Genomic DNA, 22,635 nt, shown 5'->3' on the forward strand with positions numbered 1-22,635 from the left:
TCAGGATCGGAGAAGGCCAGGAAGTTGCTGAGGCTTAGAGCATTGCGCCGTTTGTTCTGTGAAATTACTCACAGGCCCAGCTCGTTAATCTACACTACAGTGTGCTGCAGCAGCAATTATTACTTAAAGAATAACAACACCAAGGGAGGAGGCATATAAAACAACTACAAAGGAACTGTTCAGTTAAGCTCATATACTGCAGCCAGGGCCACTAGCCAAAGAAACAAGAAACATAGGATGGAATATATCATCCACCAGGAGCCAACATTAAAAAGTGGCACCCGGCGCTCTATAGCATTATAGCGTACGAGGAAACATATTCAAAACACTCCTATAACATAATTAGATAAGTCACAGAGCCCTTTATTAGTTCAGCTAACCTAACATAATTTAGAATTCCAACATCTGTAAATAACACCCCCTCCATGTGGACATGTAGTTACTCTATTCGTAAAATATCTGCAACAAAGAGCAAAATCTGTGTAATTGTCCACGACAGACTACAGGAATTAAATGAAGTGGAATAAAATAGAACCTAATTGTTTGTTGCCTTTGCTGAAGAAGCGAGACCTGCAGTCCTGGTCTCGGCTGCATGGTGAAGAGTTACAGAGCAATCAGACCTGCAGCCGAGGCCTCAGCTGCGTAGTCAAGTGTTAAACAATGGAACAGCTTGTTGAGAGCGATGTCTGCACTTCCAGAAATAGAGCTGTTCATTTCACCTGTCTGTCTCACACCTGTGTGCAGGGAGTGAGAGAGAGTGCTGGGGCAAGACTAAGGCAGCAAAAAAGGGTAGGAAAGCAGGAGTTGCGACTGGCAAGCATCCAAACGCACGCGCGCACGCGCACGCGCACACACACACACACACACACACACACACACACACAACCCACACGTAAACACACACAAACGCACGCTCACTAGCAGAGGAAACTATGGGGTCAACTTACCGATCATATGGTTGGCAACATGGATCTGGATCTCTCGTTCTGTCTCAAAGGTCATTTGGCATTTGATGCACTGATACGTCTTCTTCTACAAGGAAAGATACAGGATTGGAATTCACATTGAACAGGCTTTTTTAATCCTCCACACATTCACAAACTCCCAAGCTATCCTGTTGCAACAAGAGGGGAAAAGGCAGCGATTCTCCTATCTGTTACACTGATCTGAGACAAAAGCACAGGTAAAGATTGAGCGTCCCTGGAAGTTCACTGTCAATATCTAGTGAAGCGAACAGGCTGTACAATAGCCCAGCAGGATGAGGCTGCTGAACCCTCTGGGGCCAGTAGTAATGTAGCCATGAATTCACGCATCTCTCTTTGACTCAGAACACTTTGGGAACACAGGGAACTTATACACTAAAAATACTGCCAGAAAATGGTTGCTGGCAATGTCTCCCCTTTTCAAAAGAAATTGCATAAAATTATTTTTTGAACTGCCAAAAAGAAAAGAGATAATAGGAAAAGAAACACAAAAAGAGAAAAGGTAGAGAAAGAAAACAATTTTGAGAACTAGAGGAAAACCTGAAATGACCTAAAAAAATACCCTAAGCAAATACAAAACCATTTAAAAAAGAACATTTCTGTCAAAAGGCCCAGTGCTTGTGGACAATAGCTAAGATTCATCTTTGATCTTCTTGTTTCATATTGAACTATAAAATACTTTTAATATCCTTTCAGACGAAAGAAAATATAATTGAGACAGTTGTAGTATAAAGCATATCAGGTTATCATAGGGGTTAGGCTTTGACACTTACTTTAGGGACAGGTGAGGCATCCGTAACTTTCTTAGCTCCACTGGTCTCAGGGCTCATCTCAGGATGGTCCACCTGAACATGGCTTTCCAGGTCTTCCAGGGTCTCAAATTTAACAGCACACTCTGGGCAGCGCAGTCCAGTGGTGCCCTTCTCGCCTTCTTGTGGGGTGACAACAACAGTTGGGGACTGGCCATTTGTGCCCCGACTCATGCAGCCAGCACAAAGACCATAAGGCAGGCCGTTGACATCGATCTTGACCAGCTCGTGTTTATTCTTGAAGTCTTTGAGACAAAGGGCACATTTATAGAGTTTGTGAGCCTGCAGCTGGCCATTTGGAGATGATGAGGCTGATCCTCCTCCTCCGCCACTGACCCCAGAGGACGAGATCTTCTGCATGTGAAAAGTTCCATGGATCTTCAGTTCGAGTGTCGAGGTGACAGTTTGCATGCAAACAACACAGCGGAAGCCTGTGAGGGAGTTTCTCAGGTCAGGGTGCATCTGGCAGTGCTCGATAAACTCTTCCTCGCTCTGCAGGGGCATCTTGCAGATACGGCAGGTGCCTGTGTCCAGGCTCTTGCTGTGGGTGACCTTGTGCTCAGTGAGAGTAAGGAGTGAAGGGAAGCGTTCACCACAGATGGGACACATGTAGTGCTTCGCCGGGCCACGGTGCGTCTGGGCATGTTCCCTCAAGCCGTTCTCAGAAAAGAATGTCCGTGAGCAAACATTGCATTTGTGGTTACCCTTGATGAAGTCAGCCTTCTTTTTTCTTGAGCTTGCATCGTCATCACCAGGTCTGATATTGTGGTCTCGAAGGCGGTGGTTTTGGAGAAGAGACTCCATGGTATATGCTGCACCACAGATGTCACAGGCATACATTGGCTCTGAGGCGTCCAGCTCCTCTTCACCACCGCTGGCTTCATGGCTGTTTACGGTTTCCTGACTTCCTCCTTTTAACAGCATGTTCTGCAAATCTGCTTGCTCAGCAGCTGCAGTTGATCCTGCTGTGGAACGCTTAGAGCTTTGAGTCACCCCGTTAGGCGTTCCATTTTGGCTGCCTCCATTTCCGTTGCCATTTCCTCCATCAAAAATGCAGTGCTTCTCTCTGAGATGTCTTTCCAACAAGACAATGGCATGGAAAGCCTTCCCACAGAGCCGGCAGTTATACTTTTTACTGTGAGTAGTGATGTGACACTGGAGCTCTACTTCTGTGCCAAATGTCTCCCCACAGAATATGCATTTGCGTGCTTTCCCAGATGCCCCTGTACTGGTAGGATGACCCAAATGACTGTGCTTCACGTGTAATTGCAGGTCACTTTCTTTGCGGAAGTCCCAAGCACAGGCCGTACAACGATACATTTTCTTCTCATTGCTGTGCTTGACGGCCAGGTGGACTTGTATAGAGACCTTTGAATCAAAAACTTCCTGACACAGTGTGCAGTGGTACAGCACAAAGGTATGCATGTCTAGCAAGTGCTTTTGCAGATCATCTACAGAAGAGAACTGTTTGTCACAGCTCTCACAGACATACTGGGTGGAAGTGGTGGTGTAGTGAATGGTCAAGTGCTGAAGCAATGCCTCTTGAGAATCAAAGTCCTCTTTGTTGCATTGTGGGCAAGACTGTCTCCTCAGCAGCAGTTCCAGATGGGACTTGAGATGGGCTTGGAATCCCTCAAAGCTGCTGAATCGAAGGTCACACTGATTGCAGGGGTAGTCTCCATTAGCAACTGCTGGAGTGCTGTCGCCAGTTACCCTATGGCGCTTAGGGGAGGATATCTCCACATCAGATGAGGCTGGGCTCAAGTCTGCCACTTTGACTTTGCGCTTGTTGTTGGCAAGAGGGATGTTCTTGTGATTTTCCTTAATGTGTTTAGTGAGTTTGAGGAGGGAACCAAAGATGGGAGAGTTGGTGCAGTAAGGGCAAGAATACACTTCCATGAAGGACTGCGAGGGCTGCAAGACTGGAGACTCCATCTTGGTCACACCACCCCCACTGCTGCAATGGGTCTGTTGGATGTGCTCGGTGAGTGAGGACTCTGTAAGGAAGCCCATGGAGCACTGATTGCAGAAGAAAGCATGGTTGCCCTCCAAAGTGGTGGATCCAGCAACAACACTACTGGATAGGCAGTGAGAAACACGGATGTGCTCTTGCAGGCTATTGATGTCTGCAAACATGTCAGGACAGTAGTTGCAATGAAAGGCTGAAACATTACTGAACTGCAGAAGGGGAAAGTTTGAGGCAGAGCTCCCACTGGATCTATGTGCTTTGCGCACATGCTCATTAAGGTTATAGAGAGTAGGCAGGGTTTCCAGACACAACTGGCAAGTGTGGCTCTGCTGAGGTTTGTCTGCATGGATAGTCTTCAGATGAATCTCCAAGACAGCCAGACTGTTGAAATCTCTCTTGGAGCAATATGGACAACTGTAGGTCACTTTGCCTGACCAGACTCCATCGTCATGGTCAGAAGAAGGTGCAAGCTTGCGTCTGTTCTGTCCAGGCTTGAGAGTAGAGTCTGGGGTTGATCCTCTCTCCAGGGAGGCACTGGAATCAGGCGTAGCACTGCTCATTGATGCCACACTTCCCAAGACCGGATCAGGACTGGCACTGTGGATGCTGGAGTCTGGCTGCCGGTGGCTGTCAAGATGGCAATAGACATCCTCTACAGATGGGAACTGTTCTGCGCACATGGGACACTTGTGTTTCTTGTTGGCGTGCGTTCTATCAATATGGGTGAGTAGAGTGCCTTCATCGCTGAAGATTTCAGGGCAGTGGATGCATTGCAGCTCTGCACGGTCTGAGAGCTGGGGATGCTGCGTCAACACGTGTTTCTCAAGTTCATCTGTCTGACTGAATGTCTCCTCACAGTAATCACACATATATAGGTCCTGGTCCTGGTCAGCTACGTCACTGCTAGATCCATCACGCTTACCCTGGTCTTTCTTTGCCAGGTGTTCCTTGTTCTTCCGATGGGCTTGCATGTGACTCTGTAGAGAGGATGTGGAAGAGAAGCCACGCTTACAAATGCTGCACTTGAATGGTTTGCTGGAACTGTGTGTTTTGAGGTGGATCTTGAGATGATCGCTGCGAGAAAATGCTGCCTCGCACTCCTGGCAACTGTACTTCTTGTCACCGGTGTGAAGCTTGACGTGACGATCACGACTGCGTTTGTGTTTGAACAAACGACTGCAGAAGGTACATTTGAAGGGCAGCTTGTCACTGTGGATCTGTTCGTGGCGCTTCAGGTAGCTGAGGCGACTGAAGGACTTGTCGCAGAACTGGCAGGGATAAGGCAGGCCAGAGCCCCCTTCTTCCTCCCCTGTGCCCATGCCCATATCGCAGCAGCCATCCCCTAGCATCTGTGACGGCGATGCCACGTCTTTGCTAGAGGGAGAGGACGCCACCCAGGAGAGCCCTGGGTCATCATCACCATCTGCAATGCAAAACACAGACAGAATTAAAATGTTAAAGAGGCAGAGAAAATATCAAAATAGAAGCAAAGAACTAAAGACAGCAAACCCCACAAGAGTAGAGAAATAAGGACAAAGATGTATTTTTTTATCCTCTTATCCTCCCTTAGCAAACAAGCTCATACCCATATCCCTCAGATTTGGATCTGCTTTATCATATTTTCATTATGGTCACCAGATTGAAAAGCTTCACAAAAGTGATTAGAGCACATTCAGAAAGGAAAGCCCTCTTACTGGACAACGCATTCAAAATCATAGCACTGGATTATTTATGTTTTTCCACTGTTTGTGCAAACACACGGCCAGTCTAGATTAATGCAGGCATACATTATACAAAGATATACAAATCGGGTTGCTCTTAATTCTCCTGCTTTGTGCAATCTGATGGGGCCTGACACAGTCCACACGTCATCTATTTAGCATCTCAACCAGCAGACTCTGAAGGAAAGCAATGGAGAGAGCTCATGACTTATTGAGCAGGGATGCTGCGAGCACAAAGTCCCACTGCGGCTCAGACAAACACAGAATTTTCTATCAGAGTACTGTTTGTTTGCTTTATTTTCTCTAAGTTGTATGTTCACTCTTAATGCGTTGAAAAAGCCTCTGGTATTACAGATTCAAAAAATGTATATTTACAGAGAATAACATCCCACATCCTCTAAAAGCTCAATCTGTACTCAATCCAAATGTAACAATGTCCTCCTATGCTTAGTTATCTAATTAGAAATGAAAAACACACTGGAACAGTCACAATCTACGACCTAATGCGACAGGAAAAGGAAAAAGGAAAAAAGAACAAAGAAAGTGCATCACCTCAGTGTGTATTGTATAAACTAATAACTTCAACTCCATATGGCAGTTGTAGGATTTTACTTCCGCCCACTACTCTCCCATTACACAAAGGTGAGCACAGCAGAATTTGTAGAAAATAAATTCAAGTGATGAATCGATCCACTTTAAAATGTAGGTGCTGTGCAGAACAAATAAATCTCCACGGGGGTTTGTGGGTAGAAATTTGTAAAACCATGAATTATGAATTTAGCTCTAAGCGAGAAATGAATTCAGAGCCGGAGTAAAGAAAAACTTAAAAATAGAGATATCAGTAAAGGAGTATAATAAGAGAAGAAAGTGTGACATTGTTTAGAAAATACTTATATAGAAAGGCAATTAAGAGCAAGGCAGCCACTAAATAAAGAGGTCAATCAATGAAATGAGTGCTTTTCTAAAATTAAAGTGATTTTTAAAGTACATTTTTATAAGATTCAGATTTATAATTTAAGTCTTAATAAATGGCATTGTAGCATCTCAAGCTAAATATATGTTGGTTTTTAATTCCCCTACTGTTAAACATAATAAAAAGGAAATGGTGATTTTAAAAGGACATTTTGACTTGTCTTTGAAAAGTTGAAAGGAAATCTTGAAAGTATGATGATGGCATGTTACTATGACACAGATTTTTGGTTTATGACATTTTTAATACTATAAAAAAAAAGTTTTCTTTTAATTAATCTATCAACCTAAAATCTAAAAAATAAGAGAGAGAATAAAGAAACATTCCACTTTGTGCCACTTTTTGTTTTGTTTTAGCATCTCTTTCTCAGATCACATTTAGCGTAAGAAGAGGTGGCCCACGTCTCACACACCTCCTCTGCCTCTTTCGCCTCCTTCCTTCAAGTACAGTGCCCTCCCCTGTTATGTTCTCATGCTTTTGTGCCCACGTCAGGATAAGAGCCATCCCAACACAACTTAAAACCCTTGCAACACAGGAGAGAAAGTGTTGCAGTGGCCCAATGAAAGAGCTCAGATGAAAAGCCCATAAGGGACTTAACCGTGGTGAATTCTTTGGCTGCACAATGAGACTGTGGCCCCTGACAGGCCATTCTCTGATCCAGCCACTGTGGAGGTGAGCGGGGGGCGGGTATAGTGGTGATGGTGGGGGTGCCGACTGACAGGTAGGCCGTCCTGCTGAGACACAGACATGTACCACAGTGCAAGAGATACAAAGAAACACTTGCTTGAGTTCAGAGCCAGAAAAAAGGAGGGGAAAAAAAGGCAGAGGAGAGGAAAAGAATGGAGCCTAAAAGAAAAAAAAAACTCCTGGCACATGTGGTCATTCTGGCGAATTATAAATCTATTAATGCTAATGCAATCCCTCTGACTGCGACAGAATGTGAGAAATCACTTTTGAGAAAGAGGGAGATTATAGTCATTAAATAGCTTTAATCCTCAGAAGTGTGGCTGTCGGAAAATGGAAGATCACATGGCTTTTAGGGGGCTTTTGTCATCTGTCCGCCGGGGGACTTGGCAAGAGCACTAAACAGGGTAAGAAATTTCAATGAAAAGTTAAATTAGAAAAGAAACAGAAAGAAAAAAGTGAGGGGGACGAGATAGAGAGAGAGAGAGAGAGAGAGAGAGAGAGAGAGAGAGCAAGAGAGAGAAAAGAACCGGCGTCTGGAATGGGCATGAAAACATGGGGTTCATTCCATGCTCCTGTTCTTATACATTTACAGGCTCAATCGACCTTCCCATTGTTTTCAGATTCCTCTCTCCCTCTCTGACAGTTTGTTTCTCACTTGTTCCACATTCCATCCCCAAACTTTCTTTCATGTTGTGACTCATTACCGAATTAACAGGCTGCTCTGGTGGTTGCCCCTGGCGCTGGCCTTCTTCTCGCCAGCCTGTCCCATGTGGAGGGGTGGAGCACAGGATGGAAGGGTGTAGCGAGGGAGGGAAGAATTGGAAGACGGGACTGGCAGAACGACACATTCTGATGTCCAGGGATGGGCCTGCCACCCCGCCTTGAACAGGGCCTGGTAATTGGGAGCATGATAACAGAAACACATGGTGATGGCGGCAGCCACCCCAGCATCTAATCGGCAGATAATTCTAGAAGATTCAAGAGCAGACCCCCCCACACCCTGCGAAGACCCTCATGCCTCCACCGGACCGGGCTGGGCTGAACCACATCAGGTCAGTTAATGGGCTAGCCAAAGCACTGGCATGCAGGGCTGGAAGCGTGGTGGAAGACGGTAATGAAGACGTGCTCAGTCTGATGTCTGTCCTCTCTCCTCTTTATCAGATACAAGGACAGATAGAGGAGGGGGGGTGGGGGGGATGGGGGGGGGGGGTAAGCCAGATAGAGAAGGGAAAAAAAGAGATCCCCTCTATCTCTCCCAACACCAAAGCTGTGGATTTTGTGAATGCCCCTACCGACACGAGCCAATCGTCAGAGCCAAAACAGGCTAGTGTGTTCATTAGCGCTTGGAGGCATATACAGCAGACCCACACTTATGACATACAGCACTGCTGTTTCCCTTCTGGAACAACACACCATCCAAAAACAATACAGCCGTTCCACAATGATTAACACACTGAAATTTACACTACATGGGAGACGAGGTTAAATATGCCCACTTCGACAACAACCAAAATAATACTAAACCAGTTTAACATTCATTCCAACATATTCTATTCAAATTTGACAAATGGAGGCAAACATTCTGGTTTTGGCCTGATTAATCTCATCCCACATCTAGGTTAGATGCCACTACTAACATCTCACTTTGTTCTAAAGCAGTTTTTAACTATTAAATCATACTTTTGCTCCAGAAAGACTCAAAGTGCCTGTAATAATAAATAAAAAATTTAAAATAAAAAAAATAAAAAAATATATATATTCTTCCAAGTCCAGTCTTGGAAAGTCAATTTTTTACCATCAAAATGTTGTGTATTATTGCTAGAGAAGCTCAATATTTTCTGACAAAGGTTTAATTTCAGAACTACACCTAAAATGCAATCTAAAATGTGGGGAAAATGTTATCAGTGACCACAGACATCAACACGCTAATGCTGATAGCCTCAAGCTATGCTAATTAACATAGTAATGGACCTTAGTAAGGGTAGACACTATATATTTTGACAAATATAAAAACAAGGTATAGTTTGTAAAAGGTTGTATTCAAAAAGTCCAAACAAACCAAAAAATCCAAAAGACATAGGTTGTGAATATTTAGATATGACTTGCGACCTCACAGCAAAGGTTTTATTTATGTCAAATTAAATGTGGTGCCTACCATGACTAAGATCCAAAGTAATCTTTGGATTACAATTATAACTACAGTACAAATACACAAACTAAGTAATAGTACATTAAAATAAAAAGTCACAGTACATTACACAAACTATAATAATGTAAATAAACTATTAACTAAACATAAACTCAATATTTGTGTGAAAATTATTTATGTAATATCAAAGACTGTAAGGGCAAAAGTGCATGTAATTGAAGATTACAACAGAGTACACCCAATTACAACTTCTTAGGATCAGTACCAATTCACTTGCACACTAAATCTTTAATTGATGTCCCACAACTCAGTCAGAAAAGTCAGAGCTTACAGAAAGTAACCAATTCCCAACTAGTGAATTTTATGAGCACTAGTAAATACGATCATTCCGACATGATGGAACATAGGGAAAGCAAAATGGTAGAATCGTGGTCTAACTAAACCTGTGTCTTATTTCACCTAGTCACATTCCACATCCCTGACCTCTCACCCCTCCTCTACCCCCTCCACCTTTGAGCCTGGCCCCCTGCCCAAAACCTCCACCTTTCCCAGCAGCCCCCCTGCCCAGCTCACAACCCCTTACCCCTGGCCCTCTGCCCACAGCCTGGGGCAGGAGAGACACACTGTAGGGGGCAGAAAAACAACTTCCACCCCGTGCTCCCACTGGGCAACCCAGCATGCCGGCCAGACAGGCCTGAAGCAAGAGCCAGGGGAAAACAACTTCCAGATAAACCCAGAGTATCTATAGGAGTTTTTACTAGCGGTTCATCTTAATTCTCTTCCATCATCTCTTCCGTTTCTTTTTATTTTTCTGTGCTTCTCACAGAGACCTCCCTCTTCCATATCTTCCTTCCTTCCTCTCTCCCCTAGGCAACAGGGCCGTCATAACCAAATACAACAGAGGACAAAGCTATGTTGCTAAGAGGGTAGGAAAGAGTGGAAGAGTGAGGACAAGAAAGAAAAGAGAGGGAACGAGAAGGGAGGGGGGACGGCACACAAGAACTGACCACATGGCCGGCAGTCCTCTGGGAGCACAGTCTCTGAGACCAAACACCTGTTTATCGATACTAAAATACACACACACACATGTATACACATACACACACAAGCAAACCGACTCCTGTATTTCCCCCCCAACTGTTCTGCAATGTTCCTTTGGGTTTCTATGCTGACACACTCTCTGCCTCTGCCGTAACCCACCGCTGCTCAAGGGAGACAGTCTGTCAGGGGCCTGGTCCTAGTGGACACACAAACACGCACATACACACAAACTCATGTTTGCCGTCCCTAACGGTCTCTGCTCCATCAAGCTGACACTCTCCAGTCTGTGCTCGTAGGACCCCTGGCATTGCTCTCGGTACCCTACAGGGGGCTCCAGGGACACAGTCTGTTAGGGGTCTTTTCCTAAAGGACACAAACACGCAAACATGCCAAGGTGATGTCATCATGTAGCCAGTCTGTCAGGGACCATAATCCTGGAGGAGAACCATGTATTTACACTCATGTGTACCCTTGCACACACACACACATATGCGTACTGCAGTGATGTCACAGGACGGACTGTCTGTCAGGGGCCGGAATCCTGGAGGACACACACTCTTGCTGCCCACAGCCCATATGGAGTTGTTGGCGCCCATAAGCGTCCGAGCAGCCGGACTCATTCCCAGGGCAGAAGGTGAGGAGCAGGGGGTTGGGAAGGCAAGGACAGCTGACAGCCTGCTCCCCATCTCCCCTCTAGCGACCCCCAGGTGAGGAAGAGAAATGGAACACCTTCTGGAGGCTGACCACTCACTCACCTCTAGAGACCACAGAGTGCTGTACAGATGGGTGCAGTGCTACTTGCTAACATGACAACAAGAGAGACTGGAGAGAGGACAGGAAATGATGGGCAGAAGACATGAGCAGAACTCTGACACCAATGTGACACCACAGGCCTTGGCAAAAATACTGATGATTTTCCAATTAATGGTGATCTTCATTTGAACAATCTTGATATCAATTCTTAAAATCTCATAATCTTTTACTCTATGTAAAAGAAAATCATATGTAAGAAAAATAGACAAATATACGCAAATAAAATAAAATGAATCTCAATCTAATCAAAATCTAAACAAGATCTCAATCCTAACTGAATCAAAGATTTAAAAAAATTGACATGAATCGAATCAGGAACTCTATGCTGACACCCAGCACTAGTCAGGTCATAAACCCCCAAAAATTTGCATCAAGGGCACATTATATCCTTAAAAGGGGGTGACCATGAGTGCCCTTATGAATCCAAAAATGACAGATCATACACCCTATAGTCTATGGACGCAAGTAAACATCAAGAACACCGTTTGGGAAAGGGCCTTTGACTTTTGGTAATAAATTTACAAAATATTTTTTCTTGTTCTGTGGGACAACAGAAGTCCATACCATATCGTACTGCCCCATATTGACTTTTTTTGTAAGTAAATTTCAGTTAGCATTTTGTTTGGCTTTACAAACTATGGGGCAAAATTATTTGCAATGGTAATTAAGAGCATGCCACAGATGTTGACGATAAAGCTTGCCTTCTATTTAACCTGAAACACTCCTTTAAACACTAACCAGACACAGATGAAATCACTTCAAAACAAACCATTTTCTGCAGTAGATAAAGTTGCTGTAAACCCAATTAAAAGCCTTCAGCCATTAATAATGTTTAGATGCAGAAAAGCCAATGGCATTTTTAGCGAGGATGATTTACACGCCAAGCATTTTTAGGGGCGCAAAGGTGAAACATAAGTACTCGGTGTGTGCCTGATGGAGAGAGAGAAGGTGAGATGGAGGAGAGATAAAGACTGAGGGAGAGGTTGCGTGACGACAGGGGCACTGGCAGTGGTTAAGCTCCGTTTGACTCTTGTGTTGCTCAGTCTGCGCGAGCGGCGGGGGCCCGCACTGTTAAACAGCTGCAGATTAATTACATGTGAAGTGTACCAAAACAAGCCTCTTCACAACTCCAGCATCAGAGATGAGACGTTTGGCTTCTGCTGCTTTCTTTTCTCTCTTTTGCTTTTTCTTCTTCAAAGTTTGGCTCCCTTTATTATACTTTCCACATTTGGTTAAACATAAACCCTTATGATGTCACTAAATGTACGAGAAAGTATGTTCTATTTGGCTTGTCATTTTGCAAATGATGAACTTTGCCTGACTTTTTATAGAACAACAGGAGTTTTGATCAATTCAATTCATCCTCGCTGAACAAAAGTGTTATTTAAATCTTAATTTAAATCCTAGAATCTTTCTGACTAAACTTTCAAACGGTAGTGTAGTTCATTATATGAAAAAAAAAACAAGTATATTTGGACGCAGTTCCAGACAATCTGTGCGCTTTACATGCACACGGTCTCAAATGATGAAAAAAAAAACTACTTGTACAAAAACAAGAGACAATTTGATGTCTCTATCAGTCGCTCATTGTGTCTTCTGTCTGGTAGTCATGTATGTCACAAGTTTTACTGGTTGGGAGTGTACAGTGAGTGCAGTCAGGTTCCCACTGTGTACCTAGTCAATGGGAAGCAGCTGCCTGCCTAGCCATGCAGGAAAGCGGTGCTAAACAAGCACTTTGTTCCCTTCTAGAATCTCACACACACAAACATCTACCTCACATAACCTGGAACATGACCCTCCATTACTGAGATGCGCACATTTGTGTGTTTGTATGTGTTTTGTGTGCGAGAGCATGTGCATAACAGATGGGAAAGAGGAGAGAGAGAAGGTGAATGTGTTTAAATGTGTCCCTGATCGTTTCTTCCATCACTTACTATACCCGTCTGTCTATGTCTTTCTCTCTATGATCTGTGCTCGGAGGCAGACAGGCCTCTAAACTGATCACACACTGTATTCTGCCTCTTGGCTCTCTTTGATCAAACTGATGCAGAAAAGGGTTTTGCTTAAAGCTCACCTGCCCCCCCTGTTAACACAAAGTAACCCTTTAACCTCAGCATATCATCACAACATACATACAAGAAGTAGGGGCACATGTTCCTATATTTTTGTAGGGGCACTAAAGGAAGTCCTAGTCCAGTTTGTGCTGTGCTTACACATATACACAAACACATATTTTTTGAAAAATATACTTTTATGTATAAAAAGCCCTATTTGAACGGAGATAGTTTTCATTGAGGATGTTGGAGAAATTCATGCGTCACAGGCATACTTAGTGATTTTAATCCTATCTGAATCTGCCATGTCTGTTTTTCTCACACAGCCTCAGTAAAAATGTGTGCAAATTACCGACTTTTTTTTTTGGCAAACTTAGGACAGACGGTCCTCTGAAAAATCGAATCCCGTCCGAATGCGAATGTCTGTGAATGCTGATATTGTATTTTGCTAATACTTCTCATGTGTTTTTTGTCCTACCTGAGCTACCGTTTGCACACCAGTCTTTCACATGGATGGAATCCGATGAAAAAGTTAAATTATAAAATTAATAAACTAAGCCAAATTGAGGAAACTGCGAAGACTGTCCATTTTAATATCAGTGTCAAGTAAGATACTTATCAAGATGTCTCTGATCACTTTTGTGGGTTTGTTATACACAGCCACTTATATAAACTCATGTGAAGTTTTAAATAGGGTTTTAATAATAAATTCAAGTTATCAATATGATTAAGTAATTCATTAAAAAAATACGCCATACGTGATGCACACAAACACATTAGAACTTCTGTCATGCCCACATAAAGAAAACACACTTCCACCTCTGTAATAAACACAGAGACATTAGTCCCATTCGAATTGGTACATAAAATCATGTCGGGTGATAAAAACTGTAACTCAAACATTGTTTCGAAAACTAGCCCCGCCGGAATAGGGTTAAAGTCTACTTGCCTCAAAAATCTTTAGGAGTGTGTGTCTTTTGAAATTACAAAATTATGTGCCCCGAAAATCATGAACTGCCTTAAAAATTGTGGTCTAGTGAACAAACTACATGTGGCAATAATTTCTTTATTCCATCTGAAAGAAGTAAAAGCTAAAAAAAACCCTGCCGGGTCCAGTCACTGACACTGAGATAGCATATGAAGAGGTTTTGCTGTCTACCATGTCTATCTCTGACCACCCCTCTTTTCCCTGAACTCAATCAGCCAAACCTCATTGTTAAAAATAGTCGACGTGCCCGCAGGCTCCTGCGCTACAGGAGGCGGCTAATGGAGAATGCTTCATGCTAACTACAATGAGAGCTCACACTGCAATCCACACCACTAAACTTAGCATTACTTGTGCAAAAGGGTTTGAATAATTAGCTGTTAGCACACTGCCCAAATACAGTGTAAAAATGGGTTTGACAGTAATAGCCATCACTCTTAGCTAAGCATATAACTGTCTCTGGGGCATGACAGGCTAAGCACTGTATTTCTGATGAGTGTTTAATCCACCTCAAGCCTTCAAACAAGTGCTCCCAGCTGACAAGTTGATGCTACAGTAATCCACTTACACCTGTACAAACTCACAGTGCAAGAGATGACCACTGGAGCAGTGTAGGACACTAAAGAGCATCCAAAGAATCCAAAAGCATTGTTTTATTCATAGGACAAAAGAGAGACAGGAAAGTTCGTGGAGAAAAAGAGGGAACAGGATCGCAGGCTGGATCACGGACAGGTCTATGTGTCACAGGCACAAGCGCTGCTCACTGTGTCATGATTTTAACCAGGAAGTGCATTTATTTAGAGCACTGTTTCTCACTCATGAGCTGAGTCAGGTGTATTTGATTAGGAAGAGATGTAAAATGTGCAGTATTGGAGGTTATCCGGGACCAGGGTTAGGAAACACTGGTGTAGGTCGGACATGTGTATCGCCCCCTACAGTCAGGTGAGGGGAAAACATGTATGCTGGTATGGTTATAGTTATAATTTAATGATTCCTAGTTATTAGTTTTCAAAAGTGTTCTGATATGAACAACTAGTCAGTAATGATACTGATTTACACTTACATTACCATTCAAAAGTTTAGGGTCAGTAAGATTTTTTTTTTTTTTTTTTTAAATAAATTAATACTTTTATTCAGTAAGGATGCATTAAATTCATAAAAGGTTACAGTAAAGACTTTTACATAATAAAAAAAAAAAAAACTGGAGTAATGGCTGCTGAAAATTCAGCTTTGCCATGACAGGAATAAATAACATTTCAAGATATATTATGTTTTTTGTTAATTTGTCTGTTTTAATATTTTAAAATGTAATAATATTCCACAAGATTACTGTTTTTACTGTATTTGTGATCACGCAAATGCAGCCTCTGTGACGGTAATTTAAGAACAGGAATGCAGTGAGTTCATTAACTGAAAGATTCATCTGACTGATTCATACTAAGTTTGTGAACGATTAATTAAAAGAACAGGCTCATATGAGTCATTCGTTCTTGAATCTGAGTACACTAATAGCGCTGTTTGTTTTTAAGTGCAGCAATAAAAGTCAACGCAATAGAAAGGCTTGTTTTCATGCCATTATTTTGCAGTACACGCTCTCTGTATTTCATCACATTCAATTCAGACATCAAAAATACAACATGAGCTAATGCATAGTATTGCACTTCAATATCTTAGATATAAGAGGACTATGGAGCTGAGAGTGGGGGGTTAAGGCTGGGGTCCTCATGAGGCTGCTGGGCCCAGGGGACCTTCCACACAGGCAGAGAGAGGCGGGTACCTCCTGCCCACGCTGCCACAGTGGGAGCCATCAGCACCTCAAGGGACCTCCAGAACTGAGAGGAACACCTGGACCTGCCATTAGTCACACAGACTGTGAGAGCAGACAGACGGTAAGCTGGAGATCCGAAGAGAAAGACATCACATACACATATGTATGTAACCATACACACAGAACAACTACACACACAAACACATGCTTTGACATTAATGCACAAACAGTTGAGTAAACAGGAACTAGCACACGCAGAACTGCGAATATAACATCCACACACAAAACATTTGACAGACACACACACACACCCACCCACATGAGTTAATGAAAAGGTGTCATGAATATTAAGAGGCATAAAAATACAGGGCAGCGGCACTATAAAAAAAAACACTAAAACACAAGTTCATGCGCTCAGATACACACACGCTGGGAGGCAGGGTGAAGGAGACACCTGGACGGCAATGTGGTGAATAAGGACAGGATAATTACTGTGGTATTAAACGGTGCACTCCCCAGGGTGACACCAGAGCACCCAGCCGGGGTTCAAGGACGCAGAGAGAGCTGCACCTCACCACTGTCATTACAGCAGCATGCACAGTCTCTCTCTGCCTGTCTGCTGCTCAACCTCTCTTTCTGTCTCTAACACATATAAACACAAACAGCTGCACCTCACCACTGTCATTACTGCTGCATGCAATGTCTCTCGCTCCTCTCACACACAATCACTTTCAACGCATATAAACTCAAACAGCTGCCCTTAAAGAGACAGTTCACACAAATGGAAATTTATGCCACGGATTACTCACTCTCATATAGTTCCAAACCTGTATGAATTTCTTACAAGGAATGAAAGAAAAAAATCTTTTTTATACCATAAAAGATGCCGTTGAGAGCAATTTTTTTTTTTTTTTAAAGCAATCAGAATCAGTCATTATTCATATATTTTGTTATTTAGTTACTGAAAATCTCTCAAGTCACATTCACAATTCTGCATATTAAAATGTTGGTGTTAAATAATGGGTTATGAGATGTGTGAGAAACACTGGCATTTTGCGCTGATGTCAAATCTGGTGTTTTTATCAATTTCAATATAAAAACAATACGGTTTTATTTTCATTAATTCACTCAAAATCTTTCATTTCATCATAGCTCTCAAATTTCATGAAAAGTTTCAGTGAATAATGACTTTTCAAAACCAAAATTATTATATGGCTTAAGAAACATCATATGTGTCATATGAAGTACTTTTATAGTATTTTATTGGGTTGTGCTTTTTTGGACTTTGACAGCATCCGTTCTTACACATTTGTTGTATGGAAAAGAACAGCTCGGATATCTTGACTAACATCTCTTTTCGCATTTCACAGAAGAAAGTAAGTCGTAGGGGTTTGGAACACCACCAGGTTAGGTAAATAATGACAACATTGAAATTTTTGGCTGAACTATTTCTTTAGCCGCTGCCATTTATCAGCATACCAACAGAGAGGGAGAAAGAGAGAATCATCAATCAAAAAACAAGAACATAAAATCTGACACAATCACAAACACAAACAAAATCTTTCAACAAGCAAACAGCAAAGTCACTATAGATCACCTATCTACGATCTGTTAACAAAAGCTGATCACTGGACCATACCCACACACGCTCTGATATGATGTGAGCCTTCTTAGAAACTTGCACTGGCCCTTTATTGTTGATGGAGCGCTATGTAGTGTGGCAATTAGTCCAAAAGAATAGCCACACCGAATAGCAAATCAACCCAACATTATGCTAACAATGCTATTACTTTACAAACAAACACAACCCCCACGTCCATGCATGCGGGAGGCTATGGATCAGCGCCCGGCGGGACATGCGCTAAACAACGGACAATGCGCGACCGCCAACAGGTGAGGACCGTTTATTCCCTTTGAACGGTTTTCATCAGTGGATTATTATTTTTGTTAAACCTATGCACTCCCTGAGACTCTCTCCTACACACACAACGGCAAGATCACACATTAAACTAAAACACGCATCTTGTTTCTTCACTGTTCAAATGCGAAAAGAGGACGCCAGGATGACCCAAAGAGTGGCCAGCCATTAGCTTTGTGAGTTTATTTGACTTTTAACTCAGTGACAGAGCGGGAAAAAAAGAGCACATTGCCTTTAATCAAGGTCATGAGGACCATAAAAACACAAAATAAAATAGCAAACAGAAAAAAAAAAAAAATCTGTATCAAGTTCAATGTGGTTGTCAACAAAAAGAACCCAACTTTAAAACAAAATGGAGGGTGGCGAGAGAGAAAATTCTCTTTGTGTATTAAAGAGCTCAAACTGTCTCCATCAAAGGGGGCTCAGCTGGGGGAAAAGGAGCGGCAGAGAAAAGAAAGGGAGGACGAGACAAAGGTACAGCGAGTGGGAAAAAAAATCTGCCCGACATGAAACAGATCAAAGGCTGCGGTCGGGAGAAAGGGAAGCCAGGGGGTCCAGTAATTACGGCCTACATCCGCTAAAACATGGGGAGATGGAAAGAGAGGATGGAGGCAATGAGAAAACTTCTCCAATCCATTGGCTCCTGGGGTTGCCTTTGCACTAGTCCTTCACACACACACACTCTAACCCCTACCAGGACGCACAAACGCTGCCAGATCCTGTCCTCGCCCTCCCCCTCTGCCGGTAAGGCCCCACCCCATGCGGGAAGCCCCCTTGCTGGCCCATGGGGGGGATAGCTGTCCACTGTGAGTGAACGACTTGGAAAAAAACAACAAAAAAAACTTTTTGTTGGAACTTCTGGCATCGCCCCAGGGGCTGTTCTCTGGGAAGGAGAAGCAAGCTGACCTCCAGACAGACGTGCATTCAAACATACAATGTGTATAGACATTCACACATATGTAAAGTACATGAAATGCACATGCAAACATGAATAAAATGTCTGCACATATATATGAATAAAAAAGCCTGCTCATACACACAGACAAAATGAGGCACACAGTGTGGTAGAGGGCAGTGTGACGGCGTGCAGTAGATCAATGGCGACCACTAGCTGCTCAGACTCCACAGCATAAAAAAGGATTGCAGTGGGACTAACAGTAAAAGTGCAGCCCCATCCTCACATCAAATGCGGTCCCGCCACCACTTTTTAATAAACGTGGGTGAACAGAAACATGAAAATGGCTTCAACAATGATCTGGCTTTCATGTATGCCCGCTCTCATTCTTCCTACCCCATCCTATGGAAGAACTTCAGGGATGTGTGTTGCCTTCATCAATGGCACACTATCAAACTCAACCACTGGAAAGGTGTAGGTTTAATCATTAAAATCACTTACAACTACAGTTATACATTTTTAAAGCAAATGTGATGAGAAAAGTCCCTGCCATGATGTCTGTGTAGGGTGCTCTGGGTGGTTGTGTAGTAGTCCAAGTCAAAAAAGAAATAAAGTCCCTTCTTCAATGCAAGTCTATGGGGTTTTTATCATCCACTAAGGCAAAAAACTATTCAAGGCTCAACAAAAAGGATGGCCCACTGGCCCCTAGGGTTTGGGGCTAGTTGACAAGATATTTGTCCTATTGGGTTTCTTAGTGCTGTGCTGCCACAAAAAAAAATACAGTTTTTATAATATATATATATATATTGTACAGTACTGTGCAAGTCTTAGGCCACTAATATATGTTGTTTTAGCAATGGTATAATGACCATATATGATTATTTCTCTTTATTAGAATATAAACAGAAAATACAGGAAATTTACATTTACTTTTATGCATTTGGCAGACGCTTTTATCCAAAGCAACTGACATTGCATTTCTAGGCACACATTTATGGCTCGTTTTCACTAAGCGGTACCCGCCTGGAACGGCCTTTCCTCGGCTAGTCCTTCTGACGTTTGCCGCTGACTCTGACGTCTCTGTAGTGGTTAAACATGAGATATAATTCGTCTTGTGAATATCTAACGGGCGATCTTTGGTTTCATGAATCTATATTTTGTTCCCTGGCCAATCGGTTTGGCTGAGGGCTAAGTGAAATTTCATAACTTAATATTTAGGCTATTTAACTTTACCGTTGTAACGTTAGACTAGAGCGCTGACTTTGTATGTTTGACTGAATTCTTTGCTTTATTTCTTATTGTATAGCTTCTTGTACCTTTTACTTATACTTTTATAATGGCTATTATTGATAAAACTGAAATTTAACAAAAAGATACAGGGGTTGAGTTTGGTCATTTTTAATTGTATTACAGTGAAGATGATCAGAGTCCAAATGCACATATTGCCTGAACCATATTAATACGTTTAATATTTTTATGTTGTGATTTAAGATTTATGTTGTGTTTTATATTTCGTTTTGTTATAAATAGGCTAACGTTATACATGCAGTGAATATAATCAATACGCGTTGCCTGAACCACATTTGTGTGGCTATAATGTTTAAGATTTCTTTAAATGAAAACGAAAAGAGGCAGTGTGGTGTTTTATAACATATTTCGTTTTATTGTTGCCTAAAATGTACATACAGAGATAACCGGAGTAGCAGAACGAGCTGAGTGACGCTTTCAAGAACGCGCTATTCTATTTGCAGAATTACCGGACTCGCGTCCTCATGAGTCATTCTCCTGAGTCGGACTTGGCAAGTCCGAACTTTGCGTACTTGGTATTGAGAAACACCTAATGTCGGCGCTTGTCTTCGAGTGACAAACATGCCGAGAAGCAAGAACAAGATCTGCTGTGTGTCATCCATTGTTGTTTACTATGTTGCTTTCTTCTTCGCACGAAAATTACATCAATCGCTTCTTTCCGGCATAGGCTACCCCACACCTATCAAGTAAGGGTACTGTTGGCGGTGGAAAATCAGTGTTTACAGTCCCGAATCGTACTGTACTGTACTGTACCGCACCGCTCAGTGGAAAGGAAACGAGCCATTACATTCTTATCAGTTCTTGCTTTCCCTGGGAATCGAAACCATGACCTTGGCGTTGCAAGTGCCAACGCTCTACTGTTTCAGCTACAGGAAAGCCCAGGAAATTTATATGCAGTATTTTATATAAATTAAATTTTAATTAAATTTCAGTAAATTTATATTTATATATCATCTGGGGGAAAAACAGCTTCTTTAGACTAAAGGGGCAAGTATTTAGTGACCTTCCCTTACACTTGAGCAATAGCAGGAACCTGGCTCTCTTAAACCTAAATCCAATCCAATCCTTTGGAATGGAAAAGGATTGGAAGGCCAAGAAAACATTCAAAATATGATGAGAAGTTTCTCAGAGTTTCTTCTTTGAGAAACTGGAAGTCAAGGAGGTAACTCTAAAAAAAAAATTTGCTTAAAGAAGCCATTTTGTTCAGATTTTTTTCTTTTACATTGTGTGTACATATTTCCTGTATTTTCTGTTTGTATCTAAATAAAGAGACCGAAAAATAAATATGGATGGTCATTAAAACATTGCTAAAACAACAAAGCTGGTGGTGGCCTAAGACTTTTGTATATATATATATAAAAAATCAGGGGTCCACATGCTGTAACTGGTGCGCAGGTGCGCATGCGTGGTAAAAATAAACGATGCGCAGCAGAGACGTGGAGGGAAGCGCTTTTAAGTACCAACATTTTTGGGGACAGCGACACGTTTACTTACTGGAGTAGGATTTTTCTCTGGTAAGATAGCAATCATGATGATAAGTGTGTTCATTAATTATTAGTTGTTAATAAGGATGCAACGGATCACAGTTGATCCATGATCCATACGGACCAGGCTACACGGTTCAGCACGCATGTGATTCGCGGATTAACTGCTAAGTTTAATCATCATAGATGATTCAAAAGTTTATTATTTGGACGTGTTTTGTCTTGCCAATTTACACATTCAAACGATTTTAAACGCGAAAGAGAAGGTGAAAATCGGGACTCACGCTCTGTTATCTGTGCGCACACCTGAAGTGCCTGCACGCAGAGAGAGAGAGAGAGAGAGAGAGAGAGAGAGAGAGAGAGAGACAGAGACAGAGAGAGAGAGAGACTCGGCAAGTATTCTCTCGGTTATGTCATAAGTGAACAGTTGAGAAAGAAACTAGACGCGTGTCAGTTTGCTTGGTCCGTGCATTTGGTCTTAAAGTGACAGCAGCCTAATATTCCTGCTGTTGTCTGTGTCATTAATGTTAATAAAATAAAAATACAGCTTTAACAAAGATTAACCTATATTTAATTTCTACAGTGAACAAATAGTGTTATAGTGAGGAGAGCAGTCAGTAGGAAAGTGATGACGACAGCTTGTAGGATAAGTGTGCCGAGTAAAGTGTGAGTACCAAGCAGCATCTCCAGGTGCTCCCTTGATTGATCCTAATTATTTTTGTAAATAATTTTTTTTTTTAAAGATTTTAATGAAAAATCTAAATTATTTTTTCATTTATTTAAAAATTATATATTTATATATATATATATATATATATATATATATAAAAGTACACATATTGACTAAAATAGATTGATCATTCTTTTGTGGTTAAGCCAGGGAAAATGTTGGTAGGGAAAGTAAAAACCAATATTGAGCTTGGAAGAAGTTATGCACCAAAGTATAAAATATAAGGTTAGGGGAGTGTTTGAATGTATGAGCAATAATAATAGTTAAAGCACTAATACACTGTGTTACTAGTTCTAACTATAAAAAATAAAGACAAGAATGTGTAACTGATGACAGGGGTTTTGCTACACA

General features: G+C 42.1%; 1 protein-coding gene across 7 annotated transcripts in view; it reads right to left on the bottom strand.

Moving 5' to 3' along the window:
- The window catches only part of znf423 (zinc finger protein 423), a 156,348-nt gene that overhangs the window by 73,192 nt on the left and 60,521 nt on the right, over positions 1-22,635 (bottom strand). For all 7 annotated transcript variants that reach the window (XM_084409330.1, XM_084409327.1, XM_084409325.1 and 4 more), the window contains 2 exons: positions 1,757-5,184; positions 948-1,032 (listed from right to left, as the gene is read on the bottom strand). In XM_084409330.1, coding sequence (XP_084265456.1) covers positions 948-1,032; positions 1,757-5,184 — 3,513 coding nt within the window. The remainder of the gene's footprint in view (positions 1-947; positions 1,033-1,756; positions 5,185-22,635) is intronic.

The sequence above is a fragment of the Rutilus rutilus genome (genome assembly GCF_951802725.1).
Source record: "Rutilus rutilus genome assembly, chromosome: 5".
Taxonomy (NCBI): Eukaryota; Metazoa; Chordata; class Actinopteri; order Cypriniformes; family Leuciscidae; genus Rutilus; species Rutilus rutilus.